At 35.1% G+C, this 20,360-nt stretch overlaps 1 protein-coding gene across 4 annotated transcripts in view; it reads left to right on the forward strand.

The window, feature by feature from the left end:
* The window catches only part of LOC150108866 (uncharacterized), a 377,690-nt gene that overhangs the window by 176,969 nt on the left and 180,361 nt on the right, over window positions 1–20,360 (forward strand). For all 4 annotated transcript variants that reach the window (XM_090403872.1, XM_090403896.1, XM_090403887.1 and 1 more), the window contains exon 8: window positions 16,329–16,505. In XM_090403872.1, coding sequence (XP_090259998.1) covers window positions 16,329–16,505 — 177 coding nt within the window. The remainder of the gene's footprint in view (window positions 1–16,328; window positions 16,506–20,360) is intronic.

Here is a 20,360-nt window from a genome sequence, read left to right on the forward strand (position 1 = left end):
TTTTTTTAAATATTATAATAGGCTCTGTTGAACCATCTACTACCATTCCTCCACTTTCTTTCAACTATATAAGAACTTGAGCAGCTGCTGGCCAACACCTGCGCACTGTCCAACTCAAAACATTCTGAACAAAATTCTCATCTCCTTTCATTCTATCCAACTCTGTTCTTTTGAACAATTCCTCCCATACTGTTTTTTTGCACTGAATATACAGACTCTAACTCCAAAAAAACACATTAATAAATTTCTTCTTTATTCTTAATCACTTACTCATACATGTCATACTGTTATAAGTCTTGTGACCTTTCATGTGTGCGGTCATTAAAAAAAATGGCACCGCAAGGTTTGTTCATATGAGGAATGCGTGGTCATTAGCAAAGGCAACTATAGGATTTGAAGCCAGTGAGAGAAGAACATTTACATATTATTATGGTAATCTTCATGAAATTAGTAGTCTCATCATGGGAGGCCCACGCAACCAGCAACACATCTATCATATTGAACCTTGAAACCTTTTACACTCTCTGCATTCCCAGTGCACTCTGGCAATGTGTTTCACTTGCCAACAGCTGTCCATGTAAAAAATCTGTTCTTCACATTCTTCTTCACCACATCTTTATCACCATATTGTGTAATCCACATTCTCTCGACCCCTCAGTATAACCAACACTCCATAGTCCTGATATCACTTGGTCATTCATCTTTGGATCTTCTCTAGTGTTTTCTACATCACAAAGAAAACTAGGCAACCTATGCCAAATTTGAGCATAGTAGTTTGTGTGTTGTCTGACCAATTCTTTATACAGAGGCACTGCCTCCATCTCCTTATCCCTACATAGTATACTTTTATTATCATAACAGAAATATGATGTGCAGTCTGTAATACTTGCAATGTGTTCTTGGAACTTTACTCCATTGTTTACCATCACATCAAGATTCCAAATTTTATCTACCTCCTGAAGGTACAGCTTTGTTAATACAGTATGCAGCCTTATATCCCTACACCTTGTATTTACTACTAAAACTACAGTAACTCATGATATTCTACCTAACTTTACATGATCAGCAAACGTTTTGAAGATCCCCATTCAATCTGCACAAAATATCATTAATAAATGGGTGAAACAGTAGAGCTCAAAAACGGAACCCTTAGGCACAAGCATTGGTCACCTTCCTTTTCTGAGACACTGTTTGATTATACACAACTTGTTGGTATCATTCAGAAAGTTAGTCTTCAATCCAATCATGTTATCCAATTTCATCTTCTGCAGCTTACTCCAGTTTGTCATGTGGTAATCTATTGAATGCCTTTGCTAAGTCCAAGAATATGAATCTCCCTTAACAACACATTCATCATCTTATCATAAAATGTAAAGAGATTGTTAAAACAAGACCAGTCCTTCCCAAACCAATGCTGACCATCATAGAAAATCTTATGTCCATCAAACCAGTCCTGTATTCTATTCCTAACCAGTTTCTCCAATACTTTGAGTACAACTACAGATATACAGAGCAATTTATAATTGGGAATTTATGTCCTAGAACTGTGTTTGTGGAGAGAGGTACTATTTTGCTTTCTTTCCATCTTTAGGAACCTTCCCACTGCAAGACTTTAATTACATAACTAGGTCAAAGGCATAACTAACTCTTTTGCACATTCCTTAAAAATTTGGGGAATATGTCATCAATTCTTGTAGCCTTATTAACACCTAACCCAAGCAACACTTGATACACCTCTGAATCTTTCACCTTTTTATTCATATAATGCTTGCCTTCCTTCTACACGTTGCACAGCGTCATTTACACCACTATGATATGATGGGGAAAAAAGTGGGTAAAAGTACAGAGTCCTGAGTTGCTCCTGCATTAGTGGTGAAATCTCAGTAGAGGAAGCAATCTGTTATGACAGAGTGAATGGCCAGAGATGGAGGTGGCGAACCAGTTGCAAAAGGTACAAGGTAGGCCAGAATAGCTGTTAGCCAAGTAGGCTTCTATTTGAGATCCAATCAAATGCTATAGAAATGTTGAGCAGTTATGCAAGGTTTTCCAAACCTTTCCATAGCTTTTATCTAATGTGGGTAGTGAAAAAAGCTTGATCAGTTGTGGATCAAGAGTGTGGAATCCATCTTAGCTGGTAGGGTTCCAGGTAGTGAATAAGTTTGATCCTTTAAATGGTTTGAGAGAACTTAAGTAAGAGTGATTGAATGATAGTTTGTTGGTAACTTTTTTGAATGAGCTTAAATGTAGGCTTGTTTTAGTGTAGTTGAGTAGATGTCAGTTAAGTAGGAAAGACTGAAGAGGTGATATAAGATTTGTATTAGTTTTGGAGTACAAGTTTTTAGCATAATATTGGGGAGACCATCAGGACCAAATGACTGATTAGTGTTCAAGATTATTCAAGATTCTTCTGATTTCTGTCTGGTAAAAGACTAGGGGAGGAATGGTGTGAGCATTTCTCGATAAAGCAAGGGTGCTTTGCTTTTGTTATGTAGGCAGGAGTTAGAGAAGTGTTAGAGAACTGTTGTTGGAGAGTCAATGTTTGCATATTGGTAGGGAATTTTTGGTGATGAATGCCCTCATTTAAAAATTATTTCTATTGGTCTAAGCAAGTGTTTAGATCAGGAGAACAGAAACAGTAATTGAGCTCTGAAATAGGTCTGCTTTGGTACTGTTGTTAGAGAGTCAAGCTTTGCATATTGGTAGGGAATTTTTGGTGATGAATGCCCTCATTTAAAAATTATTTATATTGGTCTAAGCAGGTGTTTAGATCAGGAGAACAGAAACAGTAATTGAGCCATGGATAGAAGAGTGGAACTAACAGAAATCAAACCATTTGGCATCACAGTGTCCATTTCATAGAGGGTGCTATGTTAGGACATTCGTTTTTTTTAAGTTACAATTTGAATTGTTTTTACGATGATTTTGTTGAATGCTGTGTGCTGTCATAGGTTGCAATTTGTGTTCTGAAATAGAAAACCAGTGAAATATTGGTAATCATTTTTTTCTCTTAAGTGTTGTTTATATCTGTATGCATAACCCTGAATATTTGTAGAACTTTCCTGGTTTTCACATGAAGGATTTTTATTTTATTTTTTTAATATTACACACTGTTTTAGACTATGTCGAGCTTTAAAGAGTGGAGACAACATGCAGAAAGAATGAGTGAAAAAACACTTCCCAGAGAGAGATACAGAGATATCGACCTCAAGGGAGAAAGAATAGAGGATGGCCTTTGAAAAGATGGGAAGAGACTGTAACAGGCCACTAGGCCTATTACTGGAAAGGAAGAAGAATATCACACACAAGAGGCTGTGGTTTCAAATTCTGCTGTGGGCATGGATGTTTGTGATTGTCTTTTGGTTGGAGATGAATTTCATCTCCTGACAAGATCATTGCAACTATTTGGGATTCACCGAATTTCTCCATGGCGTTTGTCCAGTTATGGGTGATGTATGAGAGTAGATCTCCTGTTGAACTGCTTTGACGGAATCCGTACTGGTAGTCACTTAATAGCAGGCTACCTTCAAGGTAGATTAGGAGTTGAGAGTTGATGATTTTCTCCATTATTTTGGGACCCCAGCATTAGTTGGATGGTGAGAGAATAGGGAGCTGTCTACCATCACACATAGTGTGCATCCAGACAGGAAGCTGGCAATCCATCTGCAGAAGTACTGGGGCAGTCCAAATGATGGGAGTTTGCTTAGTAAGCCTTTGTGCCAGACTCGGTCAAAGGCTTTGGAGATATTAAGTGCAACTACTTGGGATTCACTGAATTTCTCCATGCCGTTTGTCCAGTGATGGGTGATGTATGAGAGTAGATCTTCTGTGTGGCTAGAAAAAATTCCACATCTAGAGCCCAGTTTCCGGACTATGCAAAAAATGTACTATAAGTTTACAGAAACCTTACATGGCATGCAATTAACCACTCAACCGGCCACATGGTTAAAATGTATAAAAAATATACGCTTCATATCCATATTTCTATAATATCTATATTGACTTCAATGGACAACTTCACATCCATGTAATTATAGACATATATACACATCAAGGCTGGTACAGTGGTTGAAACAAAGTTTGTGCCTGAAAGTATCTTCAGGACTGGGGGTAAGATAGTGCAACACCAGGCAACTCGTTGCAAAGGTGGAGAAAGTTCTCATCACTCCTATCTCAGTATCTCCCATAATGCAAAGCATATCTCCTTGCGGATATGTGTAATGCTATGCATTAAGGCAAGGGCCACTACCCATACCGGTTTCGACCTTTATTGAGGTCTCGTCAGTGGGAGCCAGGCCCAGTAGTGGAGATACAAAGGCAGAAGCAATGAGAGGTCATCCTAACCTATAGGAGTTGCCAAAGGGTATGCAACCTTATTATTAAATTACTCTGGATTCAGAGAAAGATGTTGAGAGTTTATTTTTCACTTGGTTAGACTATAATAAGTTTAGTTTAATCCTTTATCCAAGTGTGAGCAAACAAAGTTTGCACCTGAAAGTATCTTCAGGACTGGGGTAAGGTAGTGCAACACCAGGCAACTCATTGCAAAAGGTGGAGAAAGCTCTCATCACTGCTATCTCAGTATCTCCCATAATGCAAAGTACATCTCCTTGCGGATGTGTGTAATGCTATGCATTAAGGCAAGGGCCACTACCCATACCGTTTTCAACCTTTATTGAGTTTTCATCAGTGGGAGCCGGGCCTTTTCTCCACCTTTGCAACAAGTTGCCTGGTGTTGCACTACCTTACCCCAGTCCTGAAGATACTTTCAGGCGCAAACTTTGTTTGCTCACACTTGGATAAAGGATTAAACTAAACTTATTATAGTCTAACCAAGTGAAAAATAAACTCTCAACATCTTTCTCTGAATCCAGAGTAATTTAATAATAAGGTTGCACACTCTTTGGCAACTCCTATAGGTTAGGATGACCTCTCATTGCTTCTGCCTTTGTATCTCCACTACTGGGCCTGGCTCCCACTGACGAGACCTCAATAAAGGTCAAAACAGGTATGGGTAGTGGCCCTTGCCTTAATGCATAGCATTACACATATCCACAAGGAGATGTGCTTTGCATTATGGGAGATACTGAGATAAGAGTGATGAGTACTTTCTCCACCTTTGCAACGAGTTGCCTGGTGTTGCACTACCTTACCCCAGTCCTGAAGATACTTTCAGGCACAAACTTTATTTGCTCACACTTGGATAAAGGATTAAACTAAACTTATTATAGTCTAACCAAGTGAAAAATAAACTCTCAAATCCTGTGATATTCATGTTATTAATTTTCAATAAAACAAGCAAATTACATTGCTCCACCTCTTGCCATAAAAACTGACCAGTATAAGCATACAAACACTATATCTGATCTTGCCCACATTTTTTTTTTTTTTTTTAATGTTGGGCCCATATACAGGAGGTTGGCTGGTTGGTCAACCTATTGTTAAACTGTGAATGAAATTATTTTGTATGTTTTTATTCTTCATTCACATTTAACATAATCTGCTATATCCTAAGCAAGACATGTTTATATATTATTTGTTAGTCTCTTGCTTAAGATTTATTATTCGTGTATTTTCCTTCAATTTTATCAGTTGTTACTTAATTATATAATTTTTAGGTATGTCATGATGATGGAAGGACTCTGTAGTGAATGCCATTTATTTTATTACTTTATTCCTTCAATAATATTATGAGAAATTCTATGTATGTAACTTTTATGTGAACTGTAATATATGTTTTATTTATTATATTTGTAAATGAAAGTGAAGGAAAAATTAAGTAACTGTAATATTTTTTATTATTATTTTTCATTACTGAGTGTAAAGGTATAATCTTACGTGATGCTTATGTTTACATTTTGTTTTGATCGTTGCCATGGAGACAGAAATAAAATAGAACATGCGAGCTGCGGTAATTGGAGGCAAGCAATTAATATGAGAGGGACGAGTGAACAAGTTTAGGCAGGAAGAAGGAAGGTATATGAACGGAAGGTGAAAGTAAACAAGGACACTGAAGGGCAGGGCATTCAGGGGCAGGAGCATTCAGAACACTACGGAGACGAGGAGAAAACTTATAGGCAGCTGAGAGTAAAGTCAGCGGTGGCAGTAATAGGAATTTAGTGCCATAATAGGATTAACAAAAGACCGGAAGATTAATAGGAAATTCAGAATAATTTCACTAAGTTCTGGAATTACTACATATTCCTATAATGCTTTGAAGAAGGATTGTGCAAAGCTCAATTTGTTATGCAGTAGTAAACATGGAACAATTATTCTGCCTTTTAGCAAGTCTGTCAAGATTTGTATAGCGCGATAAATAATAATTCAGTTATCTCCGTGAAGAATTCTTTTGAATAGTGTTGCATCGGAGTAATAAGTGAATATAATTTTGAAATGTGCTCACATTGAATCTGATGTGCTAAGGATTAATCCCGATAAGAGCAGTCCTATTTTATTTTATTTCAGTGTGAAGATTTAAGTGATAGCTCCGTCTCAAATATCCTAACATTTACTGTGGTGTTTTGCTAAGTTTTGCCGAAGTTAGAAGCTTGAAAGTAATTCCCCTTGAAGTTATAACTGCTGCCATTAATAATCTAATAAGTGCTTGCTGACAAAGTGTAAAATTATAGAGTGCAACTGAGTGATACCAGCATTTATTTACTAAGAAATTCTGAAGTTTTGAACTGTACGAACAATTTTTATTATTAGGAGAACTATGAATTTAGTATCTGAAGATCTGATGTTTGATTCTATGTGAATGTATTGACCTTAAGAACTAAGTCATTTGTATTATCTTGTTTTCGGAGTTAAAATTTATGTACCGTATATTACATTAGTACCGTATATGGGTGATGGGTTGGTTGCGAAAGGAGAAACTTGTTTACATTTGATTTGAATGCCTGTATGTTGTATTCATTGGGAAATACGTCTGGGGGAAGACTGTTCCACAGTACTGCAGTAGCAGGGATGAATGAGGAGGAAAAACTTGTTCTGTGGGTTTCGAGGTGTACTGTGAAAGGATGTTGGGCGACAGCTGTACGTGTTCCAGTGGGCTTAGTACAGGGTGGGAGAATTATTGATGCTATTTCAGATGAACATTTCCCATGGAAATATTTATAGAATATACAGATTGCAGAGACCAAGCGTCTATGTGAAAGTGGGGGGAGTGAGTTGGTGAAGGATTGATCATTTATTAGTCTTATTGCTCTCCTCTGTATTGAATCGAGCATTTTGAGGGAGCTTTTTGGAGTCCCACTCCAGAAGTGAGAGCGGTATTCAAGAGCTGGGTGGATTTGTGACTTGTATAGTGTTAACAGCTGTTTAGAGGTGAAGTAGCGTCTTGAGTGAAAGAAAAAACCTAGTTTTTTGGAAGCTGAGGATGCAATGGTTGTGATGTGTTTATGTCAGGAGAGAATTGATGTCAAGTTAATTCCGAAATTTCATCATCTGAGTGTTATCGATAACAATGCTGTGGGAAAATGGTTCTTTTTTGTGAGAAATAAGACAAAACCGGGTTTTACTAGCATTGAAGTTGACAAGGTTGTCTGAGCCCCATTGGCGGATGGCTTGGAGGTCGGAATTAAGGGCAGTGGTGGTTGATGTTCTGTGGGTTGAGGTGAGTTGTGTAGAGTAGGGTTTGTCAAATGAAAGGGAGGAATGTAATGTGTTGTCATCTGCAAAACTGTGTATTGGTTAGAGGTCAACTGAAGTAGGTCATTGATATATAGAAGGAAGAGGGTCTGTGAGAGAACTGAGCTTTGTGGGACTCCAGCATTAGTTGGATGGTGAGAGGATAGGGAGCCATCTACCATCACACATAGTGTGCATCCAGACAGGAAGCTGGCAATCCATCTGCAGAAGTCCTGGGGCAGTCCAAATGATGGGAGTTTGCTTAGTAAGCCTTAAGTGTGCCAGACTCGGTCAAAGGCTTTGGAGATATCAAGTGCAACTACTTGGGATTCATCGAATTTCTCCATGGCATTTGTCCAGTGATGGGTGATGTATGAGAGTAGATCGCCTGTTGAACGACTTTGACAGAATCCGTACTAGTGGTCGCTTAATAGCCGGTACCTTCAAGGTAGATTAGGATTTGAGAGTTGATTTCTTCATTACTTTAGATAGGACTGAAGTAAGTGAGATAGGGCAGTAGTTAGATGGCAGTGATTTGTCACCCTTTTTAGAAATGGGTTGAATATAGGCCAGTTTCCAGGTTTTGGGATATATACCAGTGGAGTAAGAGAGTGTGTACAGGTGATATAGGATAGGAGTCAGTTCCGATGCACAGACCTTCAGGATAATTGGAGGAATGCCATCAGGGCCAGGAGACTTTTTTGTGTCTAATTTAGACAACAGGTTTGTGATGTCTTTTTGGCAAAAGGATACAGGGGGCATTGTATGTTGGGCTGTTGGAATGACTGGAGGGGATTTGCCATTGTCAGTTATGTGTGCATTGGAGGCAAAGTGTGATGCCAGAAGATTAGATTTTTCTATGGGTGATGTTGCAATTGAGCCATCTGGGCATGATAAAGGTGGGAATAGTGTAGGGCAAAAGTTATAGCCAATTGCCTTGGCAAGAGACCAAATGGCACAGCTGCCGTTTGGACAGGCTTCAAGCTTCCTGCTTTTGGTCCTTTCAAATTCTGTTTTGGAAGTATTGATAATTTTCTTGCATTTGTTTTGGGCTTCAGTATAGGCATTGAATGAGGATGGGGTTCTTGATTTGAGCCAGTTGTGGTATGCTTGATTTTTCATTTGTACAGCCTTGGAACATTTTTTGGAGAACCAGGGTTTAGTTAGGGATTGGCAGGTCTGAGTAGTATGGGGAATGTATGTTTTCATGCCAGTGAGGATCACTTTGGTGATGCGTTCAGTGCATATTTTTGGACTGGAAGACCGTAAACAATAGTCTAACCATGGGAATCAAGCATCTCATAAGCCATTCATTCATTCATTTCGTATGGTGATTCAACAGCCACGAGTCCCTTTTATGGGGAGGTACAACACCACCTCAATCCCTGCCCATTTTTATCCAGGCTTGGGACTGGCATAGCTGAAAATTCAGACCTATGGCTGGAGGAATTGTTTTAAGTATTCCTGACTGTATTCGTACGTGTTCATGTGGCCAGTTTGCCTGCCTGCAGGATGAAAAAGTCCAGATAAACTAGGTGGGGGTGCTTGCTGTCCACGGCCAAGACTGGCTATGGTTCTTGGTCGTGGCTATGGCTAAGGAAGATCCTTAAGCTCCTCACGTTGTCGACGGGAATCGAACCTAGGACACTCCTTTCCCAGGCATATGTTACGAAGCACATAGCCACTAGGCTAACCGCAGACTATATAGTCATAAGTCATATGTTAAGCTCATGACCATATTTCACCTTTCACATTTGATGATGAATTTATTAAATTGGCCAGTGCACCATCATTCATACTTCCTATTTTACCATAGATAGTTTTTTTTTAATTCTTTTCTCGTTTTGTAGTATTTTCATTTGTTTTGTTTTATTCCTGTCATTTTGTATTCCTATATACATTTATTTGTTATTCACCTTTTGCATTGTTTTCAGTTGCATAATCTTTTAAATAGTAATCATTATTTATAAATATAATATAATAAAGGTAAAAAACATTGATGTAACTAATTTAAAAATTTTGCAAATATGGAAGTCATCTTTACTTTGAAGAATATTCAGTTTTTAATCAGTATTTTTGTCATAAATTTTGATTAGGGTAAAAATATATATATATATATATATATATATATATATATATATATATATTTTTTTTTTGAAGCCTTACTGTTGGTTATATGGAAACATCTGTTAAGCTTGGCTGTAACACATTGTTATCAAATAATTTGGAGCTACATGAAATTAGATTTCAAAAGTCAAATATTGATTATTACTTATGCTTGTTCATGTGTATATATTAGATATCATGCTTAAATCAGAAACATAATTGTAAATTTTTATACTGTGTGTGTGTGTGTGTGTGTGTTCTTTTTCCTCCTATGCAAAATTAATGTTGGATACACGTACATGTTTATGACCTCTCAAACTAGAGTCTCCATAATTTTAATTTTTATTTTTATTTATTTATTTTGGTCCGTTCACTTTTCAGTTGAAAGCATGTCGAATTATGTTAAATGCCTTTTAAAAATTCAGAAGTATCATAGTTTATCCATCCCCCCTTATCCAGATTATTAAAGCAAGCAAATACTGTCTTCTGTAACTAATCAAAAGTGTTATCCATCCTCCTCTGAACAGTTTCTGACCACCTTCTCCAGCACTTCTTTAGTGTCTATATCTCTAGAGTCACTAGATAATATATCTAGATAAGCAATAATGACTATCAGTTCTAACTCTGCCTTTATTAGCAGAGTATCTTGCTCTCTTTCCACATAGGAATCTTGCTGTTGTTGAGATTGATGTTAAACAAGTAGGTTTTGATGCAAGCTGCATTTTTAGCTTGGATTGTTTTTGGCACATTTGTGGGAAAGTTATGGGTTGGAGATTTTGTGTGAAATAGGTAAGAAACATACTCATCCTAGCAAGAATAATTTTAATTTCAATTGGATCAGGAGAGTGGAATGAATAATCTAACCATGAAAAAGGGCAGTGAAATCCTGAAGGTCAGTGCAATTGGGACAACAATACCAATTGCACTGACAACAGCAAACAATTCAGCTTCTCTTCCAGCTTGGTCTGTGAAGTTAGAGAAGAGTAGCCAGTTGGAATTGAGACATTGAAATCGCCATGGAAATGATATTTCAAGATCACTGTTTGGATGATAAGACTGTATGTGATCAACCTTCAGAAATATATAATAAATAAGATTAGTATAATTGTCAGCATTAGAAGAGCAGTAAAGGTAGCAAATAAAGGCAACAGTATTAGGCAAGGAAATTTTGAGTCAGAGCAGATATCCTTTGGCATAGGATATCAGAGCTGACAAAAGTGCATGTTCCACTCTTTCCTTTAGTGTTACATGATCAGCATTCATTTTGGTAAATTATGGAGGATACATACAAATACAAGCTATATTACATTTCAAACAGTGTATGCCAGAGTGACAATGATTTGATCAAATGTTCTACTGGCCTGACCTCTAGTGGAAAAAAACAACAACATCAATACACTATATCCTATTTATAAGATCAGAGAACAAATTCATATAAAAACTTTTAATAGAGCAAATTGGTGGCCTAATCAATAATTTAACATAAGTGTTTATGTTAAAGCTATGATCCTAGATTACTACAGTCCTAATTATAATTAATTCTTAGACCAAAAGGTTATATGAGTAGAATACGTGCCATCTATATTCTTGGGATTTTTAGACCACCATTATTGTTAACATTAGGGTGGTTGATAAGAATTTCAGATAAATTCTAATCAACTATCTTGATAAAAATTTATTATCAAGAGGTTTATCTGAAAGGTAAATAAACCTCTTTAAATTTACACTCATACCATGTTTTGGTATAATGTAAACAACAGGTGCCCTTCCAGTCAATTCTGTGTAGAGTAATCAGGGCATAAGCAAAAAGGCAAAATTTACTATAGTTATTAAATTAATAAAAAAACAATGAAAAAGATCAGTGAATAATGTACAAACATTAAGAAGCTTTGATTTCGACACTGACCACGAAATATTAACTGCCAAAGTGAAGATTAAATTCAACAGGAAAAACAATACCAGAAAAGAAGAAAACATCAACTTATCAAAACTAAAAGATAGCTCAAGCATAAGTCGATTTTTAGAACAGATGTGCTTGAAATTAAAACCCTCCATCTTCCAGAACAGTAGAAAATACTGGGAAGAAGGAAAAGAAACAGTATTATCAATTACAAAAGACACTCTAGGTACCAAATCCAAAATAAACAAACAGTGGATAACCCAAGAAATCCTAGCTACAATAGAAGAAAAGAGAGAGGCCAAGATACTTGTAAACCAACAAAACAATGAAGAGAATAGAGAAAAATACAGAATGCTAAAAAATAAAGTTGATAACCTGTGCAAAAAAGCCGAAGAAAAATTATTAGAAGAAAAAGCTAAGAAATGCCAAGGAGCATACCAACAAAACAACCTAAAAGTCTTCCATGACACTATAAGAGAAATTACAAAGGAATTCTCAAAAAAAGAAGAAACAATGATAAACAACAAGATGCCTGGAATATTGAAGATATAAGAAAAATCTGGTCAAACCATTTTAAGACTATCTTTCACCAAGGAAACAAAACTACAATGCCAACAACAGAAGAAAATAATGACCACCCAAAAATTTTACAAGAAGAAGCTAGATACGCAATAAAACAGATGAAAAACAATAAAGTGCTAGACATTGATACTATCCCTACTGAACTGTGGTCATATGGAGACAGCACATCAATAGAATATTTAACAACCCTATTCAATAAAATACTAAAGGCAAAATTTACAGGAGAGATCCCAGATGACTGGAGAACTGGAAAGATCATCCCAATATACAAGAAAGGAGACAAAAGACACTGCAGAAATTATAGACCAATCAATTTACTCTCCCACACCTATAAAATATTCGTAAGAATTATACAAAATAGATCAAGAAACACCTATGAAGAACCGATAGGAATAGAACAAGCTGGTTTCTGAGGGAACTATTCAACAATAGACCAGATTTTCACATTGCACCAACTAGCAGAGCTCAGCTGGGAAGACCATAAAGAACTATATTGTTGTTTTGTGGACTTTAAACAAGCTTTCAATAGCATCGATAGGGAAATCCTTCTTAAAATTCTACTAGAAAAAGCAATAGATAAATATATAATACAGTTGCTGATAAAATATTACTCTAAGACAAATGCAATAATTAAAAAGGACACAACAGAACCCATAGAGATCCAAAAAGGGGTAATGCAAGGATGCTCATTATCCCCATGCCTATTCAACATATATCTAGACGAATTTGTAAAGAAGGCAATAGACAATGAACCTGGAATCAATGTCAGTGGTTTAAACATAAATAATATCAAATATGCAGATGATCTTGTCCTTATTGCAAGAACTCCAAATGTACAAAGGTTGATAAACCAGTTAAACGAAACCTGCAAAACATATGACATGACCATATATAGACAAAAGTGACGAAAATATGGAGAACAGAACTACCATCTCAGCAACCCTAAATGGAGAACAAATAGAACAAGTAGGCAACTTCATATATCTTGGATCAAAACTAACAGAAACAATAGATGAACTCGAAACACAGAATAGCGATAGAATGGACCACCATGGGAAAATTACAGAAAATCTGGAAAACAAACAATATATCTAAGCAAGCCAAAATCAAATTATATGAATCAATAATTACACCAACAGTCATCCATGGAGCAGAAGCCTGGACAGTTAAGAAAAAAGAGGAGAAAAAACTGCTGACATTTGAAATGAAATGCTTAAGAAAAATAAATAGAACAAGTTGGATAGAAAAGAAAACAAACGTCACAGTCGGACAAGAATTATTGTATAAAAAGACAATAAAAAAAAAATTAGAAAATAACTGAAATGGTTTGGCCACACTGTACGCATGGACACAGGCAGACTTCCTAATGTCCTAATCAATACATTTCCAACGGAAAAAAGAAGACCCAGAAGATCGAGAAATTACTTGGCTGAAATTAATAAAGAACATTTTGGGATGCAGAACATATAAGGAACTTTTTCGAACAGCAAGGAATAGAGAAGACTGGAAGATCCTGCTCAAGGGAAGATTCAACCTGTCTTAAATGGAAGAGAAGAAGATTAAATTTAATGTGCCATTTATGTTTCTCTTTTTTTTTTTGAATAGAAATTGTGCAATACCCTGTTTCACCCATATAGGACAAATTACAGGTGCAATGAATACTGTATACTCCAGGTTTTCTTTTGGCACTTTGTCACATGCCTTTCCCCATATCAACAAAACTTAAATACAGATCCCTGTTATATTCTGATTATTTTTCAACTATTTGCCTTAAAGTAAAATGATCCTGATAACCTTTTTGGTCTGATCTCATCTTGTTCTTCTCTAAGCCTCCCCTTCACAATTTTCCTTAGCCATTTATCAAATATGTTTGATAAATTTTACCAGGTATTATTCTCAGTAGGGAAATTCCTCTACAATTTTCAAATTGTTTTATTTCCGTTTTTATAGGTGGGTATTATGAGAGCCTATAGTCCACCATCTTGAATAATTCTCTCCTCTGACCTATCTGAATCAATGTTTTCTTCATTTCTTCATTTTTCTTGAATAACATTTGTGTGTTTGAGTTTATAGTTCACTTTCCAATATTAGTTTCATTGCATTTTCTTTTTATGCGCTTTTTATGTTTAGTCTTGTTCCTCCATTTAGCTCTCCTGTGGCTTATTCTCCTAACTCTTGGATGCAGTTCGGTTGCAGCTTCCTTCAGATAACCCTGGACCACTTTATGTGCTGCTGATTCCTCTAAAATGCAGTTTCTCATACCATGGCATAACTGCCCTCTCAGTTACTTGCCTTATTAGTTTCTTGTAAATCTTACACATTTCTTGCAAAATGTGTAAGGAATTGGTTAGATCTCCCCTTTCCCTAATGTGAGAATTCCTAAACAAACCATTAACTTTGTCATAAGAGGAAGCCATATAACAGATTTGCGATCCTGGCACTGCTTGTTGTTGACTGTGTGTATGTGTGTGTGTGTGTGGGGGGGGGTGCTTGATCAGGTATGCCATGTAAACTGCTTATGTTATTATACACTGCACTAATTAATAATTAAGATCTCTGTGGTATTTTAAGATTGCATGGCAATGCAAAAATATATACCTTTTTTTTTTTTTCATGCAACCAAACTCTTGAACAGTTTAGGTAAATGATAAGAGCAATCAATACAAATTTGGCTTACAGTTTCCTCTTTATCACATTTTAAAGGTTAGGATGTGCTTACCAAAACTTTGATGGATCTTACCTAAACTGTGATAGGTACTTTTCTTAAATATAGTACCAATTAAAATGACAAACATATAGATAAGCTATCAACATTGCTCATCTGTAATTTTGTGACTTAATTCACAACATTTCAAAGGAACAAAATAAATTTATTTAGCTGCCAAAATCTGCAGATCACAAATAGTTTGTCACAGTATGCTAGCACTAAATCACTGGAACAGTTACAATTTTATAACTGAATTAAACAGAACTAATCCTTAATGAGGCACCATCTTCTGTAGTTGGATAAAGAGAAATTTACAAGTACTAAGTTGATTTTAAAATGGTTATCTGCTAGGTAAATTAAATACAGTCATACTTGTAGAGGTTTGGGGGAAATGCTTTATAGCCTGCTGCTGATTCCAAAAACAGTCTCTCCAACTTGTAATGACTTCTCTGGAATACTTCAGTTTTCTTTTATCTAATTCTGTGTGAAAGGGTGAGTAAAGAAATGCTGGTGATTGTTTTTCTTATGTTCTCTGAAGATGTCCTCAGAGCTTTCTTTCTGTCCATACTATGCCAGTTCACAGGTACGTGCCACTTTATGTACTTGTGAACTGGCTTACTGGATGTAATAAAGGGTGAAGTTCATCCTTAGGTGAACAAATAAGGATTACTAATTTGAAATATGGTTGGAATGAGGCGTGGAGCTAATTTATTAAGCATTCTTGTTCTTTTCAGTTGTGTCCTAATATAAGAGTTAGTGACAGCTTTGCTTCAATATCATATCTTAAAGGAGGGGAGATGACTAAAAGCATTCAATATTTTATCTGTGTTTTAGGAGCTATAGACATTTGCTGAAAAACATATGGGGAAGGTAGGCATATTCATTGTCAAGAGCAGCATCATTGGAACAGATGATGTATTGTTAGGCTGGATGAAGGTGTGATCATTGGTGTAAATATCTTTCAATGTGTGCTGGCTGTCATTATCTTTTTCTTTAATTAGAGATTTTTCTTTAATTTTCTTCATTATCTTTTTCTTTAATTAGAGAAACATAGAACCATTTGACTAGTGTGTCTGTTAAAAGCAGACCACTATTTGATTCTTTTTCTGTTGTGAAGGAACAGAAAAAGAACGTTGGATGTTAGTTGTTTAAATGCAGTGAAATGTATCTGATGTGTAATTCTTAATTTGACATCTGAACACAGTGTTTGTTTTTATAGAGTTTAACCTTAAAAGTATGGGTGGCAGATAGGCCGAAGGAAAGGATACCATATTACATAATAATGTAATATGGTATTGTATTGTTATGATAAGGTACATTATGGTGCATTTGATTTCATTTTTTTTCAAAACTAATGGTATGAATCTTGTTTGAAATTATGTAAATTCATTTCTCACTTAAATCTAGAGTACCGTTAGAATACAAAAATACAGAAGAATATAAGAAACAGGAAGCAAAAGCATCAAAGATTGCACAAGAAATAGAAGGTAGTATTTCTTATCAGTCTCGAATAGCTATGGAAAATGGTGATGAAGAGGATCGTTTTAGTGCTGTTATTAGGCCTGAAAACAATAACCCTTGCACGTGAGTATTGTTTCTTATGTGTTATATACTTTGTTTATTACACACATTTCTGTGGTCTTAATGATGTGTAATTTAAATGGGGTAATTCAACAAAAGTAAGAGGGAGGAACAACTTCATATTTGATAAAAGATATTCTGTGTACTATAACATAATTTAAGGAATATTGATTAGAGTAATCATATTTGTTCTGACACAACAAAAGAGTGATATATCTTATTCTCAACCACCTAGATTTCTAGAATATGTTATGCTTGGCTTCCAAATGAAGTTAGCATCTAACACATTAGGATTTTTTTTTTTGTAAATAAAGATCAATAGTACCAATTTACAGCAAAAGTTTGTTGAATGAGATGTTTACTGCAAAGATGGCATATAAAAGCACTTTTTGTTGTATAAGTTGGTATATAGTTGTTTCAGTTCTTAAATATAGATGGGGGAGGGGGGAAATGCCATCTTTTAAAATTCAAGATAAGGTTTTAAAAAATTACAGATGAGTAATGATTGGCAAAATTTGGAAATTCATTTTGGAGAGATTATTATCAGAAATAGATGAAAACAGAATTACTTCTTAATATGTATCAGGAAGTATATAGGATAATATGGTAGTATTACCTAATTAAGTTCATATTACTAGTAGTTCTCCATCAGCAGTATTCATCCAAATTAATCTTATTTTTGTCAGGTCTTACATTTCTGTCCTTTAAGACATAATTGCATCATTCTACTTAGATCTTGGGCTCCTTCTCAGTCATTTCTGTTATCCTGCTACCAAACATCTATTTTTCTAGTCTTTCCTTCCTCATTTAAGTGGCCAGTACCACCTTAGAATAGGTGGTACTGGCCAAAATCATATTAATTTTAATATGATTTTGCTATATATTTACTTCCATATTTTTTTCAGAACTTGCATAACCATGGTCCCTGGTCTTTTATAGACTGTTTTAATTGTAAATAAGTTTTGATGCTATATAGCAGTGGTGTTCAACCTTTTTTACTGCACGGGCTACTTTTCTATAAAAAGTTATTCGGCGATCTACTCTCTTGTATAGATCACATTCCCCCAACCTGATATCTGTTTATGCACAAATAAACAACTAAAAAAAAATACACAACTAAAAACTTTATTTGTGTATTTAAAAAATTATTTATCACTTTTAATTATTTTAATACAACAAAAAAAAGAACAAATATATTGGATTAAAACATTTATTTCTCTATTTTGGAAAACCAAAGTTAGAAAAAACAACAGATTGATTACAAACTCACAAATTACAGGAAATGCTGGTTGATTACAAAAAAAAAAGAAAGTTAATGTGAAATTTGGCATTGTTTGGACCTCGCAATATTTTCATAGTCAAGTTGATATGAAGAAGTGGCCAACTGCAGACAATCATCCAAATGATCATTTGTAATTTGGTTTCTTAATTGATTTTTTATGACGGTCATATTTGAAAAAGCGGATTCTGACAAGTATGTCGATCCAAAACACAACAGAATTTTTCGTGCAGTATCAGTTAACATTGGGAATTTTTCATGTGCATACTTCCAAATGACTTCATTGTTTATTGATTTTAAATGTAAACTATTCTGAATGTTTATTATCTCAAGTTCTACTTCAGCTTGGTTTATCAAACAGCCCACTAATTTTATTTGAAATTTCTGTGGTATTCAAGTTTACTTGAAATGGATTATTGATAAAAGATACAATCATTTCAGTTTTATTAAAATCTTTAAATCTTGAATTTATTTCTTCCTCAACTAATTCTATTTCAAATAAATTCTTTTAAATCATAGCAAAGGATTTCTTGATTTTGTTCAAAAAATTTTATTAAATATAGGATATGTCTAAATTTGCGGTCATTTATATTTTTCTTTAATAAAAGTAAGTATTGTTGGAAAGTTTTTATTGAACTTAACATGTCAATTAAATTTTTATCTCTACCTTGTAACTCTAAATTTAAATTGCTTAATTTAGAAATTAAGAAATCTACTAAAAATAATGTGTAACAACCATCTTTTATCACTCAATTGTGGATAAATATCTCCTTTTTCATCAAGAAAATTTTTTATATCATTAATTAATACAAGAAATCTTTCTAAAAATTGACTTCTGCTGAGCCAGTGAACATTATTGTACAACAGAAGTTCACTATCATCATCTGCCTGTAATTTAAATAACCACCGTTGCAGAGCTTTTCCTCGAACAGAATTTACAATTTTAAATGTAATATCCAAAACATCTTTTGTGTTTAATCTTTTACTATACAGTACTTGTTGGTGAATAATATAGTGGTACGTTAAAAAATCTGGATATTTGTCATCGTTTTTACATAATGAAATGAAGCCTGATTTATTGCCTATCATTGCAGGAGCACCATCAGTAGTAATAGACACAAGTTTAAAAAGTGGAAGTTTGTGTTGTTTCACAAATTCATCAAATGCCAAAAAAATGTCTTCTCCCCTAGTCCTTCCCAATAATGGTATAATTTTCAAAAGTTCTTCTTTACTTGAATAATCTTGAAATACCATACGAATAAATACCATTAACTGAGCAATATCAGTGAAGTTGTTTGATTCATCAAATTGTAATGAAAACACAACACACTGGTAAATGTCTGACATTAACCTGGCCTGGAAACTTTTCTCCGGCAATTGGAAACTTTTCTCCGGCAATTGGAACTCTTCCTTTCGACAATTTGAAACCTTGTCTGCGGCCTAGAAGTAGTCTCTCTCTAGCGACATCTTGAACTGAGAAGCTCCTTTCTGGAAGCGGGGAAACTCCTTTCTCAAACAACATGGATCCGGGCAGTCTCTCTGACGGTGACTCTGGACCAGGCGGCCTCCTCTCTGACAGCAATTCTGGAACCGGGACCCCTTCTGCTTGCTTCAGTCCCTTTTTATTAGGTCTCCTCTGAGATCTTGCATGAAGTTTGGCACCCCCAAAGAATCGGTATGAGTCTTCCATCTTAAGTTTCAAGTTTCGCATGCCATTTGTTCTCCTCTGCTTTCTTTTGATTGCAAGTTGTCGGCCATTGGAAAGTTGTTTGAACTCTTTCTGACAGACTTCGGAGATGTTTACACTTAGAGCCTGCAAGCCTTTCTCATACATAAAAGTTTCAATAACAATCTTTCTAATGCCACCATGTACAGCTTCGGTGACAAAAACATTGTCTTTGTTTTTAACACTCTAACATATTCTTATTAAAGCAGTATATACAGTTAGCTTCAAAAGAGTTATTTACAAAAATATCTAATAGAAATTATACCAAGACAAACAAAGTTTTTTTTTTTTTCAATATTTATATGGGACTTAACCTAAGTAAAAAATCGATGTAATGTGCTTTGGAATATTTAAGCTACAATCGAGTTTTTACACTTTGCTTATAATCGTATTCACTCGGCTCACTGTTTGACTTCCACTGATCCAAATTAATTCCTTTACACGGACTTATAAGAAAATTACTGATTTGACAATTTTAACGAAAAATAAATAAACAATAGCAATACACTTAAAGCGAATTTAAAATAATACAAAATAATGATAAACAAAATATTATGTTTTCAGTTTTAATTAAATTTGTAAGTAAGGAGGAATACACAACAGATCGACCAAAAATCGCTCTGTGATCGACGGGTTGAACACCCCTGCTATATAGTATATTATACTTGACAAGAAATTATATCAAGAAAAATATTGCTATGACTGTCTTGTATCCCAAGTTCCAGAATTGGCACCTAGAGAGGGGAAGGAGGGAATTCAAGTTTATTACCTCTTTTACTAACATTCACATAGCAAGTATAGAATAAAAAGGTTAATTGGTAAACATTATATGCACTTAGAGATAGGCCAGCAA

The sequence above is a fragment of the Typopeltis vanoorti genome, chromosome 2, assembly GCF_054136105.1.
Source record: "Typopeltis vanoorti isolate ZY-2024b chromosome 2, IOZ_Tvanoo_1.0, whole genome shotgun sequence".
Taxonomy (NCBI): Eukaryota; Metazoa; Arthropoda; class Arachnida; order Uropygi; family Thelyphonidae; genus Typopeltis; species Typopeltis vanoorti.